Source organism: Cydia strobilella, chromosome 5 (genome assembly GCF_947568885.1).
Source record: "Cydia strobilella chromosome 5, ilCydStro3.1, whole genome shotgun sequence".
NCBI classification, from domain to species: domain Eukaryota; kingdom Metazoa; phylum Arthropoda; class Insecta; order Lepidoptera; family Tortricidae; genus Cydia; species Cydia strobilella.
This window is the reverse complement of record NC_086045.1, coordinates 5,859,894-5,879,466: the sequence shown is the minus strand read 5'-3', so window position 1 is coordinate 5,879,466 and position 19,573 is coordinate 5,859,894. Positions and strand designations below refer to the sequence as shown.

The following is a 19,573-nucleotide window of genomic DNA, read 5'->3' as shown; positions in this document are numbered from 1 at the left end:
TAACAAACATTAAAAAAAAAGAAAAAAAAACATACAACCGAATTGAGAACCTCCTCCTTTTGAAATCTTGAAGTCGGTTAATAAGAAGGTATGCCAAATTTAAGCTTAATTGGATGCCAACAAGTTTAGTGGTCTAAAATGGTTTGCAAATGTATAAGACAAAAAATCTGCTATAAGCGTGTAGGTATGTATTAAATGTACCTAAATAGCTATGATTATCACAATTACGAACAGATCTCGGTTAATTTTAAACTCTGGTCAAAATAGTGTAGGTAAGTCTATTCAAATAAGTTCAACGAATAAAATAATTTCGCACTTTGAAGTTAATTAAATTACATATATACCTACCCACTACAACATTAACTTAACAACGAAACCATATATGGTTTCGTTGTTTCTTTAGTTTGTTTATAAACAAACTAAAGAGTAAATAAACAAAGTAAGTTTTAGAATTCTTGGCCGGGATTCAAGCGGAAGTCACCGAATGCCGAGCAGTTGTGAGATGACTTCTCGTTCCGATAATTTAAATCTGACCTGAAACGAGTTATGCTTTCATGTACGGAAGTGAATCAGTTTTTGTAAGACTGGAATGTCAGTAAACTGGACCAAATAGATGATTTTATGATGATGATTTGATCAGAAATGGATTTATGGATTGACATTAATTATTATTATCGAACGAGCGAGCGAAGCGAAGTTCTTACATTCAACTTGGAACATACGGCTGGCTAGGGGCACGTCCGTCCGGTGTCCGGTGTTTTTAAGCTGAACTATCAGAGGATAGTTTGATGGACAACAACTTAAATCAATTTGTTCAAATTTAAATGAAATTGGGTAAACGTGTAGTTGAGGGCATTATATTTTTTGTCATTCAATTATGAGCAGGCTCGATCAATAAAATTATGGTTATGGAGCTCGAAGAGCCTAGAAGGCCAAAAAGCTATTTGTGAGGGGTCTTGCTGTTATGGTCATCTTATTTCCATGAAAGTATGGTCGAGTTTGGTATGGTTTGGTGCTCGGCTTACACATTTATAATATTGTTTTTTTTTTAGGTTTTCATTTTAAAATATTTAGCAAGATAAAAACTAAATAAAATATACATAATATAGGTATTTGACATTTGACAAAAAAGTTTACGGCTTACCACCGATACAAGTTTGTTTTAATCTCTATGGTGCTCGGAGGAATTAGAGTAAACCATAAAAGAGTAACTTATACATACTGTGCCTTTAACAGTTTTTTGACAATTTTTCATAATAAAATATGAGATTGATGCATCAACGCGGTTTGTTTACAAAGGACTTACCGGTAAACGCGAATAAAAGAGTGACAGAGATGTTAGATAATGAATTTTCGATTTTCTTGTTTCGCGATAGACCCTCAGAATGTGGTAGTGGCGCCCCCTACGCAGTTTCGCGTAATATTCGCTATACCGTTCGAAAAATGGGCCCCTGATGGTAAGCGGTTACCGTAAGCACCGAATAAATTATTGTACTACGTACAGACGGTTCACTGTATAACAAAATACCCTGTTTAGGTATTACCGAACGTGCCGAAACGATGCCGATTGGACATATTATTATATATGTTTATGTGTGTGCAGCATTTTTTCTATGGTTCCTGCAACCAGCTGATATGCAGTGTTTACTTGCTGTAGACATATTTCTATGCGACACCAGATCTGGTGCAGACCGCGTGGCGCGGAGTGACATACGTAAGCCCGGGGTCGGCAATTAAAATAGGTAAATACTTAAGGTCGGGTTGCACCAAACCGTCTATCACCGTTTTAGCGTTCGCAAAATTTTATTGTATGGGAAGTTTCATAGTTCTCTGCTGCTTGACGTTGATCAGTCTGTTATTTGTGGTTGGTGCAACTGGCCCTAAATAGTGATAGGCCTCCACCTATCCTTATAACGCCTACAGTCACTGAACATTAATCCTCTACAGGTAATTAGGCCCCTTAATTATTAAAACAAGTACATAATATAAATCCTGTTTATTCTTTTTGTAACTAATATTAAATTTAAATTACAAAAATGTACAATAGTATAATACAGTTTTAAAGTTTTAGTAGGTAATGTACATAAATGATTCACACCCTGGGCATTTAATAATAACCTTCTACAAAAAAAAATATTCTCCTATCTAGTACTCTAGGCTAGTACTAGGTATTAAACTAGTTTAATGCCATCATTTGTACGGTCTTCAACAGTAATTTTACGAATTGTGAGAATGCTTTGAAACAAAGGAAAAGTGGAAATAAATCCTGTTTCGGTCGACTTAGGGATACCAGGGGCCCATCTCGAACGGTATTAGACTAATATTATTTTGGGGTTATTCATAAACGCGTTACTGGCCTGAATTAGGTATGAATCGTTTGTCTTTATCTGTCATTTTGACTTATGTATTTGTAAGAAAGGGATATAACATAATTTAACTAAATCAGGCCCGTAAAGTTTTATGAATAAGGGGGTTAGTCCAAAAACTGTCAAATCGTATGAGTTGTCATGACAACACACTAATAATATTAGACTAATACCGTTCGAGAAATGGGCCCCTGCACGCTACTGATAAGCTCAACACTACGCTGCAGCTGTCAACGAGCAAGTATCGGAAAAGAGAATATATAGGATAGAGGGTTACTGTCATAGCAAATTTTGTAGTTATAGTAAATTTAATGCCTATCGATTAAAATAATAACTAAAAATAAAAATGTATAGAAATATCATAAAATGTATATACCTATGGATTAATGATTTTTTTCATTTGTATTTATTATGTTTATATTATTTTGACCCATGTTCTTTTACTGATACGTGTTAAAATTTTTAAATAACAAACGAAACCTTTAACGCCACCCAGCCGAGAATAGGCCAAAGGTGTAGGCGCCATCTATCAGAGAATCAATTTTTCATTTCCGAGGCACGTTTTTTCCTTAGAATGTATTCATGTTATACAAGGTGGTTAAAAAAATAAGTGCATTCCCGTTGCCAGGGTGGTTTTGGGATTATACTGAGCAACTTTTACTGTAGGACCAACCACGAAATCGTGAAAAAAAAAATTTACCCTCCCATAGAAAATGCGATCGGGAATGCACTTATTTTTTAGCCACCGTTGTATAGGTCGTTGGTATCGGTAGCTCAGCTGGTGGAGCTGGTGCTGGTGGTGTTCCAGTTTCGCCCTATGCGGAATTTTTCCATTTTTCCTTTATTTCTAAGTATCAGTATCTTTATAGTCTGGCTAATGAAAAATGGACCTGTAAACCGCGGCAATTTGAAAATTTGTCCTGTAAGCGTGTCCGGAAAAAAAATTAAGTACTGAAAAGAACGTAGAAATGATAAAAAGTATCACGATTATGCAATCAAAGCTACAGATTTGTTTAAATTGCCGCGTTTTTGCAGGTTCATCTTTCATAAGCCAGACTACATGTTTCTGCTTAATATAAAATTAACCTTGATTGGTTTTGCAGCCTTTCATATTAAAGGTATTTTTCTAGAATTTTCATATTAGTTACCTACAGTAGGTAGGTACCTAGTAACTAGAGCTGCGGCGAACATTTAAATATTATTTAAAAAAAATGCTTTTTAATTTATTAACTAATTTATACAGCTATCAGTCATTTTTACACAATAATATAAGAGAAATTACGATAGATCTATATGACAAAACTGATGTAAAAAATATTTACGTTTGAAAAAAGAACCAATTTTTTTTTCTCGCAAATCTGCCATCATTTTAGTAATAAACAAGTTACGATTCAATTTAGCGCTATCTCTTACCCCATTATGTGAACGAAACGAAATGAAAGGGACGGCACAAAAAAACCGTCGTGAATCGCATAGTAAGGTTTTTAACGGCGGATTACCTACTTTTAATGTATTAGCACATTTTGATACATAATTTTTACACTTCAAATTGATCAGTAGTAATTTGGTCATTTTATTATGCTATATACAGTCCCACTCCCACAGTATGTTATGTGATGTTATGTTATGGTGGTCCCACATTGGCTGTTATACAACGTTATATAACATTGTGTCACTGGAACAACATAATAAAACACTATCAATACTATCATCAAAAACAAAATGTTATAAACAGGCATCGTAAACTGCGAGCGAAATCTATTGAAGTAACTGGTTGTAACTGGTTGTCATACGTCATTTCAATGGATTTCGCTCGCAGTTTACGATGCCTGGTTATAAAATAAGATATAACAGCTAGCGCCACTTGCACCATCCCACTAACCCGGGGTTAACTGGTTAAACCGTTAACCCAGTGTCAAATTGTACTGGTATGCATGGTAACTCTAGGTTTAACCGGTTAACTCCGGGTAAGTGAATGGTACAAGTGACCCCTAGTGTGTGACCACCATTATAGACAAAGAACTAGTCCCGGAAAATGGTAAACGATTTTGAGAAACAAACCTGTCCAGTTACCTAAAACCTGTTTTTTTATTCCGTAGACTAAAGTGACAACCACAAATGTCAGACGTAGAAATAATGTGAACAGTTTAAAATAAACAGTGGCTTATGTTTGATTTCGGTCTGTGAATAACCGATAAACATTAATTTAATTATAGATTCAAAATAAACAATAAATGAAATCTACTCACTACTAATCTACTCAAACGTTAAAAAAATGACATTGACATATTGCCGACCTGACGCAACGCCATTTTGGTATTTTTAGTTTACGTATTCGACATTCGTTACTTTACCCGTATAGTGATCGGATTTTCTCTCGTCTTCATAAACAAATATAAGTACCTCCCAATAGTTTATTTTCGGTTAGTACCGGTTGTAGCACATTACTATTTATAAGACTTAAAAAACTATAGTTGGTCAAACCAAATTGTCAGTAAATAAGAACCAAAAAAAAACTATACTCATCCTTTTTTTTGGGTGCTAGTACTAGTGTAAGACAAAGATAGTATAATTATCTCTGTCTATGTTTGAAATAAGACAGTCCTTTGACAAACTATAGCAAGACATGAAATGTCATTTTAGTCTACGGAATAGAAAAACAGACTTTATTCTTCATTTCAGTTAACATTCGACTCTAGAAGATCACAGAATTAGAGACTAATATACACCATTTTCGGAAAGGTACTTTGTTTCGCTTAAATAAGACGCGCCCCTTTAATTAGAAAGTACTAACTATTAGTAAATGTCACCATTATCAACACTTATAATTATGTAGAATGCTGTACACTGTACATTTAAATACACTAGGTACATATCAGGTCGTTTTCTATAATATAATTTAGTAAATAAAAAGCTTTAATAAAATAAAAAATTCACTAAGTCCTTCCGTAGAAATATAAATGGTTTATTAGCGAATGAATGAACCTCCGGTCAAATAACTATTTTTATTGCTCCTTTCGCGTATTCCCTTAATATATTGATTACCGTTGGAGAGTTAATACTACATTACGACACAAGCGCGAAAAATAGGAAACTCGTGTCGATTTAAAACACTCCGTTCGGTCGTGTTTTAATTTATCGCCACTCGATTCGCACAATGTATCGTACGTTTTACAGTACATATGACCCGTTAAATTTTCGACATAGTTACGTAATGTGCTAATTATCGCACAAGTGCAGTAAAGTAGCACAATATGTACTGTAAATGACTATTATGCTTATTATTTTGTGTTATTACAAATACACTGAAAAAGATTGCAGTAAAGACTCCGCTAACTGTTTTTAAATGTCTAAAACCCATTTAAAGACGACGTATGGATGATTACTGAGACTTCATAATTAACGTTTTTTTCTGCCAATTTTAGCTATCGACTACTTTACATTTAGTTTACTTGTCGGACGGAAACATAGTTTAAGATTCCATGTTTGATCTCGGAGGCTCATACGAATACAGATTGGTACAATTGAATTTGTTCGAAGGACACATTTCTCATACCGCGGGTATATTGTACAGAGCCGCCAACCTCTCGAGTATACCATTTTCTATCGCTTCGCCGTTCATACTCTCGCTCCTGACTTCTCTCGGTTCTCTCTCTAAATGTCTATTAATATCAGCCAAAGTGACCTGTGTATTGGAGACTATCGAGCCTGCATATTCTTTTTTTTCTACTTGCGTGAAAACGGCCAATTTACCATCAGTATTCTCACTCCTGCCATACACTTTCTCCGGTTCTATAGAATCATTCGGTCTGAACATCGGTTTGAGCACGGCAAAATTCCTCTCATCGGGTAACCTATCTTCCAACTCGTACTGCCTCAGTTGTTCCTCTTTGCCCACGTATATTTCTTTAAACTTGTAATTTCTACTGTCGAATACCTCAACGTTGTTCGTGAATTCGTTATTGATTTTGAACTGTTCTTTGTCGGGATCGACCGTGACGTTGGGGGCGCCGATTTTCTTTTTACTTTTGGGTGATTTTTTGTCTAGGATGCTTTTTAGGATGGGTAGTTTGGTGGTGCTTGCAGCGGCGGGTGGTTTTTTTTTGTGTTCTTTGTCCTTCTTTTCTTTTTTGGGTGAGTTGTCGGGTTCGTGCTTGACGCGCGGGTGTTTGTCGCGGGTGAGCTTGTCGTGGGTGAGCGCGTGGCGCCGCAGGTCGCCGGCCACGCGGAAGCACTTACCGCACGTCGAGCATTTAAACGGTTTGTCGCCTGAAACAAGAGTAGTATGTAAGCGACTCCCGTTCCTAATTCATATACTTGGAATTGATCGATTGATTACATTTCAAGTAGAATAGAATAGTTTTTATTCGTAAACACACTGACAATAGACATACATAAAAAGAACAGTGAAAATGAGCTGTCACGAAATGGCCCCATCTAAGCATGCTGCTGGCGACTTCCAGCGCTGATCTTCCGATGAGACCATCAAAATCGCGGAAGGTAACAGACATTACAAAAAGAAACATAAAGGAAAGAATATGGCGAAAAATAAATTACACACAGTTTACACAAACTTATACAAAAAACAGATACAACATGACGACATAAATACATGACATCCATCGAACATGTACCGGTCCGGTCGGACCATATCGTGGCGCGACATTAAGCGTGCATAGTGCCAGTGACAACAGAATTAAAAAAAAAAAAAAAAAAAAAAAAAAAAAAAAAAAAAAAAATTACGCGTAAAACACCGCGTAGATAATACTTGTAATCTATAGAGAAACTGACCTGTGTGAGTTCGCATGTGCGAGAGCCGATAGGAGGAGGCGCGGAAGCTTTTGTTGCAATACTCGCACTTATAGTTGCGCTCGCCGGTGTGAATTCGCCGGTGGACGCTCAGCGAATATTTGCGAGCGAATTCTTTGCTGCAGAACTCGCATTTGAAATGTTTCTGTAAAAGGATGACATTCAAAGAATATTTATAATATGTATATTTATACAAGTTTACTTTTGATGATAGGTTGTTATACGTATATATTTGCGTACCTACTTCTTTACTCGATGGGTTAGCATTAGCACAAAGCAAATACTTCTTTTAATTATTATGGATTCCCGCATAGTAACGTCTGATTCAATGAAAGTGAAAGATAAAGTTAAACGAGACCTTTTCAGTGAGGATTTTTAAATTACAGTAATATTGTAAGGGTCCCGAATAAATGTTGTTTTCCTTTCTTTTCTTTCTTTCCGAGATTAAACGCTATTAAATACCCAAATCACTATATATGTGCCTATAACCATCGTGCCCACCGTGATCGGGTGGCATATAAGTTGGCTATGTGCCATAAAATTTTATTAATAACAAAAAATTTTTTACCTGATTGGAGTGTAGCGACACCTTGTGGTATTTGAGGTCGCTCCACTGCCGGAACTCGCGGTCGCACTCTTCGCACTTGTAGGGCCGGTCGCCGTTGTGCACTCGCTTGTGGATCTAAACGACACACATGAGGGTGAATCAACTTTTAGAACACTGATTTAGTGTTTTAGACTCTAGTAAAGAAATATCAATTTTTCAAAAACCATGTTGTTTTTTTTTATTTATTTTTTACACGGGCATTATTAGATACATAAGTATTTAATAAACACATTAAAATTAACAACTTGATCGGATAAAAGTTACATTTTGTACGGTAACGCAGAGGAAAATTAAATAAAATGATGTGTCCCTGATTTTTGTATGAGAGAAATCTTTTTTCTGCTGCGTTACCGTCTAAGTATATTTAAGGGAACTGAATGGCATAGCTTTTTTTTTTAATTAATTAAAACAGCGTTGTTGTAACACGGACAACCAAACAATTGAAAACTATGACATTTCGAATATCGATCGTACGAGATAGTACTTGCGTTTAGTAGCAAATGTATAAACTCATACTAAACATTAATCAATATGTAAACAGGAACTAAGGCAAGTATACACGCTCGTAGGGGCCTTATTAGAAAAATATAAATCATTGAATATCTTCAAAACGGAGTTAATTAGAATACCGGTTTCTTTGAGAAAGTTACTTAATTTAAGCTTAGTAATGCACCCTTAAAATTAACGGACTTTAAAAAAACACCGTGAATAAAAGCAATAATTTCGCGTTAACCCCCTCTTAAGTGTTTCTGTTAGTACCTTTAGTGCGCCCGATGTGTAGAAGCCCTTGTTGCATTCGCGGCATACATGTTGCTTCCCCTTATGTGATAGCACGTGGTACAGTAGGCTGTTTCTGTAATAACAATATTATATTAGTTATATTATGCGCAATATTCGCATGGACGATAAAAAAAGGAGACTGCAGTGTCCATACAAAGTCGCGCTCCTCCAATATTCAGCGCCATTTATTGAACGCACCTCGAGTTATTTTGACTAATGGGCGCGACACACAAAATGGATAGAAGTGAGACCATAACTGCTTTAACCTTATCGACGTCGTGTCAAACACATAAGCTGTCACTCGGACGCCACGTCACCGAAGTGTCAAAACTGAGATTGAACTTTATGCACATGCACGTAGGTCTATGTTGCTCTGTGGTCTGTGACTGATTAATCCGTCTTTGCCGTTGGACCTGCGGTGCCGATATATCCGTCATTGACGTCCAAAAGGTTAAAAGAACTGAACTTTCGTTCAATAGATGGCGCTGCGGAACCAGAGCCCGGGACTGGGCCCTGCTACGTTAGTGCGTCATCTGGCAATAGCCTGAATATTGGAAAAATGTGATTCTGTATAGATGTTGTCTGTGTTTGTATAAAAACCAAACTAACCTGTGCTGGAACACGCGCCCGCACTGCGGGCACTCGAAGCTCTTCCCCTTCTTCCCTTTGTCGGGCTTGTGTTCCGGTTTCCCGGCCTCCGGTATTTCGGTGTCGGGTATTATGTTGTCGGCGAAGTTGGAGTTCTCAGCGGCCGGCACTTCTACGTCGAATATTCTTTGGAAGACTTCCTCTGTTGATGTTGAGATACATGTGATTAGCAACGGAAACCTGCCCACGAGTGGAGGTCCTGGGTTCAAATCCCAGTAAGTATATTTCTTTTTTGGCCTTTGTTCCAAATTCATCCTAAGAACATCCATCTATTTAAAAGTGGGTTAAATCAATTAATCTTCCATCACGTGTCAACATCATCTCATCAACTTCCTCCAATTTAGTCCCAAAATTAAACTACCTTCTACTAAAAAATCACCGCGTAACTCGTTTACCAACCGCCTGAGATAAGTGGTAGACCATGGGTCCAAATAAGACCTTTATTTTTTTTTAAGCGGGAGAGGCATCTCCCATACAAACGGGCCGGCGAAGAAGAAGCTGGCCGTCTTGGCTGTGGCCCTCGGATCCAAAAGTTTGGAGACCCCTGTGGATCTATAAAGGTCTATGATATACCTTTGAGCTGCGAGTCGTTCTGGTGGTCCGACCGCGGACACACCGGACAGTACGCGTCCGGCCCGCACGCGGTCGGCTGGTTGCCGCGCATGTACCTGGCGGAGAACAAAAAAGGATTATTGCCATAAAAAACCTAGCAAACTACCGAAAAAGCACCTGAATAATTTAAAAGCAAATTAACTCGAATATACACGTTGGCAAAAAAATAAGCGCATTCCCTTTGCCAGGGAGGTTTTGAGATTATACTGAGCAATTTTTATTATGGGACCAACCACGAAATCGCGAAAAATAATTTGGCTGTTTCATACATTTTGGCTGGTCCATTTTCTATGGGAGGGTGGTTTTTTTTTTCGCGATTTCGTGGTTGGTCCCATAATAAAAGTTGCTCAGTATAATCCCAAAACCTCCCTGGCAATGTCAATTTGAATGTCGTAATTCTAAAGCAAAATATATATAATATAAATGGAAGAAAAAAACTTACCAATGCCTCACGTGCTCTTGGTGAACGGTCCCGTTCTCCACGGTGAGGTGGGGAAGTAGGGACTGTTCGTAGGGCTCGCCCTCCGCCGGCTCCACCCCGTCGACGGCGACGTGGATCCCTTCCATCAGGTCCTCGGGCTCGCTGAACTCGCCCATGTCCTCTAGCTGTTACGTAAAAAAAAAAGATTTGAATGTCAAAGCAAGTATACTATAAGTGCCACGTGCGTGCGCCCGTGAGGGACAGAACATACGCAATGCGACGAAATTAAAAACACTCCCGAACATTCCCAAAAACAACCTATGTAATTTAGTCGGCTTCCTTTTCCTTGTTTCGCACCAAGCTTTGGTGGGGAACAACAATACGTCTACAGTTTTGACGCGGCACTCAAGATTTTATACAAGTAGGCAGAAATGAATAAAAAACCGGCAAGTGCGAGTCGGACTCGCCCACCGAGGGTTCCGTATTTTTTAGTATTTGTTGTTAAAGCGGCAACAGAAATACATCATCTGTGAAAATTTCAACTGTCTAGCTATCACAGTTCATGAGATACAGCCTGGTGACAGACAGACAGACGGACAGCGGAGTCTTAGTAATAGGGTCCCGTTTTTACCCTTTGGGTACGGAACCCTAAAAATGAGACTATGACGAGGGCAAACAATAAAGGATTTGCCACACTGGATGCATTCTGCGGGCAGCGGTCAGGTCAAACTTCAACTTCAAAGGTCAATGTTGTTCATACATAATGCGGGTTTGACCTGACCGCTGACCGCAGAACGCATCCAGTGGGGCAAATCCTTTAAAGCGTTTTTACTGCTACTCCTACTGAAAGTTCCATAAGACCATCTCGTTCCGTCCGTCAGGTAAGTTCATACTTTGAATTTGACAACCGATGTAGACGGCCTTGTACGGCATCATAACTCTGGTTGGCAAAAGTTGTCATTTAACATTGGTGTAACCTATTTAGTAACAAAACTTCCGTGAGACATAGACATATGACGCATAGGCGTGTGACGCAAGCTCCTGATGACGCTCCTCGGTACGGAGTGAAACATGTCGAGCGTTTTCGACTTAAAACACGTGAGTGACCCGTTATTAATATATTTAATATATATATTTAATATGTGTAACCTATTATTTATTCTGTGGTTCAACTACAAACCATATGGCACAGTACAGCGCGACGTATTCCGGCTGTCAAAAAAAGAGGCACGAGTTTTTCGTAAACTTTACATCACTACATATTTCAATCAACAACTCTTTGCCCAAAGTAAGGTATATTTTACCTTAAATCAGAGACACAGACAAAGAAAAGGATTTTCTGGTCTTGATTCACAGCAATTTAGGAAACTTACCTTCCCATGTACTTCCTTGATATGCGCCTCACACTGCTTCTGTTTTCTAAAACCCTTATTGCACTTCATACAATTATACATTTCCAACTTATCCAGAGAATCATACAAATCCGCTTTCTCCACTTCGTTACTCGGCAGCTCTTTATCCATACTCGCCATTGAATATTGCAATTTATTACTAGAGTATTGAAGCGTCTTGTCGCTTGATGTGTAAAGGATGTGTTTGTCCATCGTTTGGTACATAGTTTTCGGGACTGTGTTTTCTAATGATAGTTCTACTATGGAGTCTGGTAGGTTTGCCACATTGTCCTCTATGCAGGTGTTGGTCATCTAAAAGAGAAAAAAATATCATAACGGTGGTCAGTCAGTGTAGATAAAAAAAAAACAAGAATTTAATACATCAATGTGTACAATAAAACTTTGTGATTATACACTACGACATTATATTTAACGTAATATCACGGCCGCTATATGACAGCACCACTATTCTAGGAAACCAGAGCTATAAATATTCCCAGTAAATTTATTACGTTAGATTTTCTTTTCTTTACCCGACTGCATCAATAGGGTACTGTTTTTCGATGTACGTCCATTTCATTGGCACGCCCTACATGCCAAACGGCTGGATGGTTTTGGACATATAAGGTATCGTTAATTTCGTCAAAATTGTGGTAGTGACACCTGTTGCTCGTGAGCGTGAAGAAAAAAAAGGGGGAGGGGGGACCGTTGTTTTTTTTAGGGTATTAAATGAAAGCTAGTGAAGAGACCATTTCAAAAATATATGTAAGCAGTCGGCCACGGTCGCTGTGCCCTATATAAATATCGTTGCGGGTGGGTGGAGTCTCCTGCATGTCACTGTAGTGCCGACGAACAGAGTATCCAACATATTATCCAAGAGTGCCCATATACTCGATATACTGGAGGCCCCCCGGAAAACCTGATAAAACTGAACGACGAAGCTATCAAGTGGATTAATTCTCTGGAGTTAGATTTATGATTTATCTGTATCTGTATATATTAACATAATGCCATACGATTAAATAAATAAGCAGTCGGGATTTTTGTTTTAATTATTCCTCTTGTTTCATACCTTATCTATTCCTAGGTCAGACACAGGGTTCTCGATGATGATGGTGGCGTGAGGTTCGTAGTGTTGCTTCAGATGCTGGTAGAACTTCAGTTGTTCCTCGCCGTAGTACTCGCCGCATATGCAGCATATTAGCACCGGCCGAACCTGTTATCACAACATTAATTAAATAAGTACAGTAGAATCCGCTTATAATAACATCGAACAAGTGACAAACGCGTCATACTAAGCGCATGTCATATAAAGCATAGTTGATTAATTTCTTATTTTTGTTAATTTTTCTAAATTAATCTCAAATTCCTTTTTGAGAGGTGAGTTTTATTAACCTTGTACCAATTATCAACATTCACCGAGAATCAAAACTAAAACAGCTTACACGCCACGCACGCACCAAACGTCCTCGCAGGAAAAGACGTGGGGACGGCCACGAAAACCAGCGAATGTGTGAGTATAACCGGACATAATTTCATAAAAAAATAGGATTTATAGGTCATAGTAAGCGATTTGTCACTATAAGCGAATTCATCTTATCTGACTTTGTCACAAATAATTTTATATGAAAACCAAACTTCGCACAGTAATTGCGTCATAGTAGGCGGTTGGTCAGGATAAGCGGAGTCATAATAAACGAATTCCACTGTATTACAATTAGAATAACAGATACGTAAAAGATCATGAATTTTTTATTTATTACAATGGTATAAATAATATTCAAATTGCATGAGTAAAACCCTCTAGTTTAGTATTTCAGAGCTCCCAAGGATGTCGGCAACTCCCTAGGAAGGGAAACTTCCTACAAAACCGAAGTTTGACAGCGGTTCAGGGACGAATCATACTGTCCCTTTCTAGTATATGGCACTATCCCATTCGGCTATTTAGAGTTGCCAACAGTCAAAGGGAGCCGAGAATACCCGAAAGGAGGAGTTTCGCACCCCTGGTACGTATAAAGTAAATATATATTACCTCGTGCGTGATATTGTGTGTGTCGTCAGCGAGATGTGTTTGGTGCTGTACTTGAGTCACATAGTTGTCGGGGAGTATTTCCTCTTGTTGCACTTCGTCGTTACAGCTGATTACGACTATGTCCTGCGAAAATAATGTTACCTGTTAAAACATGTTCCGGAATTGAGAGTTGGGTTTACAAACATAAGGTACAGTACCGGCCAAAAATATATCACCTACAGGTTTTTACGACAAACTTTTTAGGATTCCTAGTTGACTACGGAACCCTAAAAAGTGTATGCCGTAAAAATTTACCCTCCCATAGAAAATGGACCAGCCAAAATGTATGAAACAGTCAAATTTTTTTACGCGATTTCGGGGTTGGTCCCATAGTAAAAGTTGCTCAGTAAATCCCAAAACCTCCCTGGCAACGGGAATGCACTTATTTTTTAGCCACCCTGTATAGTAGTGTGATTACTTAAAAACAAATTAAAAAATATTTCATAAAATAATTTGATTCGTGTAAGTGTCTCGTTGGAGGCCTACCGGCAGTTCGTCTTCCGGTACGCGGACGCCACTCCAGAACCTTCCGGCCCCACCGGCCATCAGTTCCGCGAGCAATGTGCCCCGCCCACTGCCACTTAAGGTTTGCAATTCTGCGAGCTATGTCGGTGACCCTAGTTCTACTGCGAGACGAGACGAGACGAGATGGAGCGACGACCTGGTGAAGGTCGCGGGAATTCGGTGGTTGCGAGCTGCACAGGATCGGTCGGAGTGGCGAGCCTTGGGGGAGGCCTATGTCCAGCAGTGGACGTCTATAGGCTGACATGATGATGATGATGATGATGTGTAAGTGTAACGTGTAACACATACACTACCCTCACACTTTAAACTGAAATGGGACTTTTTTTTTATAAAAAAGGAGGCAAACGAGCAGACGGATCACCTGATGGTAAGCGATTACCGCCGCCCATGGACACCCGCAACACCAGAGGGGTTGTAAGTGCGTTGCCGGCCTTTAAGATGGGAATACGCTCTTTTCCCTTTCTTTTTTACTTTACCGCGTGTTCTTACTTTTATTATTCGGCCAGACGTGACGTTACGTTCTCTCGTTCTCATTCGTTCATTAAACCTAAGCTCACGAACAGGTCAAAAAAAAAGGAAGTGCACGCGATTTAGTCCCGTTTCAAATAATAAGCACACTGACTGCTGCGGGATGGTGATGCCAGTGTTCCGTTTCAGTTTCCGTGATATCCTCTTCTTGAGTGGCAGGCTCTTGTTGCTCGGCTGCCGATTCTGGCCCCGAGACGCATCTGACAACTCTAGGACTTAGGCTTCAGAGTCTAGCACGCTGTTGGTCTGTGGACTTTTGTTAGGAACTAGAATAGCACACTGACCTGCTGCGGGGTGGTGTTGCCAGTGTTCCGCTTCAGTTTCCGGGAGATCCGCTTCTTGTGCGGCAGACTCTTCTTGCTGGGCTGCCGGTTCTGGCCCGGTGACGCGTCCGGCAGCTCCAGGACTTGGACTTCGGTGTCTAACACGCTGTTCGTCTGTGGACATTTGCGGGACTATTATAGCAGTAGTGATTTTATAGCAAAGAATTATCTAAGAGGACTATCGTGCCATCGAGTTTGACAAGCAAACTGGCACTATACCTATATAGTACTAACCTATAACCTATTTAGTCAGATTAGTAATGATTAATGAAGCGTAATTTGTATAATTTTTATATATTATATTATCTGTTTAATACAAGAAATTAGGATACTTAATTTATTTTGTAAGTTACCTAGTAAAGTAAGGTTAAAATTTTATTTCTAGACATTTTTGCTTTGCCCTAAATACCCTGTTATCATGTAATGATGATAGCATGATTAAAAAAATGAAATCAAAAAAGGCGAAAAAGGGAGGTCGAGTTCGACATACTTTCATGATGTTCTTGGATTTGTTGAACCAGTCAGAGTCCGAGCACCGTTTCATCTCCTGTAGCGGTGGTAAAGGCGGTAGCGATGGCATTTGAACAACTATGGAGTCACCGTGCTGCTCCTGAACGTGACAAAGACATATTGATGTAAAGATTAATAATAAATAATATGATATATCGCAGGGGCCGGGGTGCTCAAAAATATCTGAACTCGCAATCTAACGTCTTGACGATAGAGGCGTGTTCAGATATTTGTGAGCGGCCAACCGCTGCGATATATCTGATGGCGACTGTACGTCCCCGTAATTTTATTATCACAAGACATAATATGGCGCCGTATAACGCCATCTGTTTCGGCTGCCAGGGCTGCCAAAACGGGAGGCACAATTTTTTCTTAGAATTTACACATATTATACAATCATTGAGTCATTGAGCTTAGAATAAATTTAAAAGTGGAAAATTACTGGATCAATATTTTAGTGCTCTAGCTGCCAACTGAGCCACCAAGACCTCATCCATAGCCAGCGAATCTTTCCACCATATGGGTCTAGCTAGGGGACCTTAGACATCTACTGTAAGAGCGTTACACTTCTTAAACGGCTACCGAAGTTCCGAGTCATATTTCTGCTTGTTATAAAAATAAAAAATAAAAAACAATGAATCATTTCTTAACAAATGCGTAGTACAACATTACACTAACCAAAGTTTGCGCGTTGAAAAGCCTCAATTGGCCATCTAGCAAAACTGAGGACTCCACATCACCCCTCACTGAGGTTAGCTGAAAATAAATATCATTGGAATTAATCAAAACATACGATCAAGCGATCACAATATCACAAATTATGTAAGTGCTGTGTAGTTTTTTTATTATTATTATAGCCCTTTATTCCATAAGAAGTTTTATATGGTTTTTGTATTTGTAATTTAAATGTTATCTTCTATATGGATCCCTCTTTGGGTGTAAGCCTCCTCCAATTTTATCCAATCATCTCTCTGCTTTGCTTTCTCCATCCATTGTTTTCCAGCTGTATGGACTATGTCATCTGTCCGCCGTTTTTTTAGCAAGTGCTGTGTAGTTACACAACATTAAATATTAAATAAATAAAATAATAAGGTGGTGTGAGCTACAATCCAATCTCAGACTAGCGACCCGCCCCGGCTTCGCACGGGTGCAATGCTGATGTATTATACATATAAACATTCCTCTTGAATCACTCTATCTATTAAAAAAACCGCATCAAAATCCGTTGCGTAGTTTTAAAGATCGAAGCATACATAGGGACAGACAGACAGCAGGAAGCGACTTTGTTTTATAATATATATATATTGGATAACTATCACGGTATGTGTATTTTATTTTATATAAAATATTTATGTAACGGAGATTTGAAGAATTCTTCAGCACGTTGATTTTATTTTAATTTGCCTTTCGGTTTCTGACCATATGTAGGTATGTACTTTAAATATGCGACTTATGAAGCAGAGAGAGACAATCAAATCAAAATTTAAATAGATAACAGTTGACTTTTGTGTTGGGTGGTAATGTGGGGCTCCGGTCTTGGCGAGGTGCGCCACGAATGGCGGGTAACACCGTGAGGTCTAGGATTTCTTCCCCCATGTCACAGAATATATAATAGTACTAGGTAAAGAAGATTCACTCCCTAACAAAACGCGACTACTACGCGCAAGGCGGCGCAAGCGCGTGCAGGCGTCCGTTCCATAGCGGTGCGCGGCAATTACTATGGCAAAACCTCAAAATTGAGGCGGCCGCAGGTACTTGTAGCGACGCGACGAAATCGCGGAGTGAGACACGCCTGCCCACGTGTAATATTTAGGCGCCATGAGTTTAGGTTAGAGTCAGGAGAACGCACCTCGCTGAGCACTGAGCGGAGCGCCGCGCGTGCCCTGGATCGCGGATATTTTTTTAAAAGATAGAGTGATATCATTATTTTTAGTTACTTTTAACAAAATAGTAACCTATTAGTTCGATCAATAATGAACTTACGCATTTATAGAAGCAATTTACCTATTAATAGTTTTGTGCAAAAAATAATTACATATTTTTAATGTTGCGTTTTAGTTTTAGACCTATGTTCGTAATTTTTTTCTATAGAGCGAAAGTTGTTTAATTTGGTTTCGAATTGCCGAAAGGCCTCGATTGCTAATCATATTTTTTGGCAACCGTAAGATCTGAAGCGCTACGATTTTTCAAAAACTGCTGGCTGAACCACTGCACCTTAAGGGTAAAGTCGAAGAAACAAAAGTTACCTTATGTGGTGGGTGGTAATGCGGGGCTCCAGTCTTAGCGAGCTGCGCCACAATGGCTGCTAGCCGGCCGTCTGGGTCAAGCATTTCTTCGCCCCACCCTTCCACGTGCTCTCCCACTGATACTTGTCTGCGGAAAGAATAAACGCAACTGTATTATCCATTTTAGGTCTCAGATTAGGTTGTTTATAATATGAACATTAAAGTACATATGTCATATACTAAAGAAAAAGTCACTGAACCCTCGAGTGGCGGAGGCCAGATAAGGTTTAGATATGTTTTTTTTATAATATGTGACGTTTTCAATTAAAAGGTACCACCATTGCCACTTACCATAAGGACGAAAATTGTTTGTATCTTTATACGAAAAACCTGTCAGAGCGTCCTTATGACAAGCGACAATGTAGTACCTTTTGCTTGAAAACGACACATATATGGATCTGTGGCAATATGTTTCATGTTCACTTGTAACTAACATTGATCAGTCCCTCAATTTGTGATTGGTGTCACACAGCCTAATAATAATACCTATTAAAGGACATTCTTAAGGGATTCTTACACAGATTGACTAAGTCCCACAGTAAGCCCAAGGAGGCTTGTGTTATGGGTACTAAGACAATGATATAATATATAAATACATAGAAAACACCCATGACTCAGGAACAAATATCTGCGCTCATTACACAAGTATGCATTTGCCCTTACCGGGATTCAAACCCAGGACCATTGGCTTTACAGGCAGGGTCTCACTAAGACAGACATGTCGTCAAAATGGAGTTATTCATAAATATCTGTCAAATCTAACAAATCATTGATAATCATTTGTAAGCCAATCAAATGAGATTTTTTTTGAACAATTAATTCCTAGCAAGCTGGAAATCATTTTAATACCTTCATTTGGTCTTCGCTTACTGTAGAATAAATTTAGATAATATAAATTTTACTATACCGGCACATTTGCTGACTGAAATTCTGTGGCATGACTGTCACAACTCTGCTGCCTTCATCCTCTTGTATGTTCAGCGCCAGTGAGTTTGCGTCTACATGAACGGACTGGAATAAAAGTGATTATTAATCAATGTTTTATTTAATATGTTACATCAATAAATTGCCTACTACTAATTACACTCAGGTATTCAATATATTTTACATTTTTACCTTATAAATACTTAGTAAAGTTTCAGCTACTGAGAAACTGGCACAAACAACATTGACCAGAATATAAATTACTGACAAAATACCTAACTATCAACATTATTAGCATTTCACTAAATTTAAAATATACATTTCTAACCATCTGGTTTATTGAGTTAAAGATGGACAGCTGAATTCAAAACACAAGATAAAATAAGAGTGAAATTATGTACGGATCTAAAACTGAGATGGTTTTTGTCGCGTCAACAAGCATCAAAACAAACTCACTTCACTGGGCTGGTGGGTGATGTAGTGCGTCACCGCCTCGTCCATCTTGTCTTCCAAGAGATGAGGATTAACGTTCCTCATCGTGAAAATCTTGGAAAACTAATACAAAACTGATCATTCCATTTTTACGACTAGCTCGCTTTTAACTCTTCACTCGCTTGTTGGTTAAGTTGACAGCTGCTAATTCAAGGTCACAAATTATTGTCAAAAGTCAATCACAGTACACTTTAAATTAAATTTGTTACTTTAATATTTACAAGAAACTAAGCATTTTAAGAAACACTGCCAACTAAGTAACTTAACATTTTTATTAAGAT

At 38.7% G+C, this 19,573-nt stretch overlaps 1 protein-coding gene across 1 annotated transcript; it reads right to left on the bottom strand.

The window, feature by feature from the left end:
* Positions 1-1,981: 1,981 nt before the first annotated feature.
* Positions 1,982-19,456, bottom strand: LOC134741347 (zinc finger protein 423-like). Its single transcript, XM_063674100.1, has 16 exons — positions 19,257-19,456; positions 18,784-18,887; positions 17,838-17,964; positions 16,270-16,347; positions 15,572-15,691; positions 15,043-15,195; positions 13,667-13,789; positions 12,707-12,850; positions 11,617-11,946; positions 10,265-10,428; positions 9,784-9,878; positions 9,172-9,352; positions 8,542-8,635; positions 7,744-7,857; positions 7,158-7,320; positions 1,982-6,635 (listed from the first exon to the last, which is right to left on the bottom strand). The coding sequence occupies exons 1-16, from the start codon at positions 19,335-19,337 to the stop codon at positions 5,917-5,919; spliced, it is 2,790 nt and encodes a 929-aa protein (XP_063530170.1). The 5' UTR covers positions 19,338-19,456; the 3' UTR covers positions 1,982-5,916.
* Between the last annotated feature and the right edge of the window lie 117 nt (positions 19,457-19,573).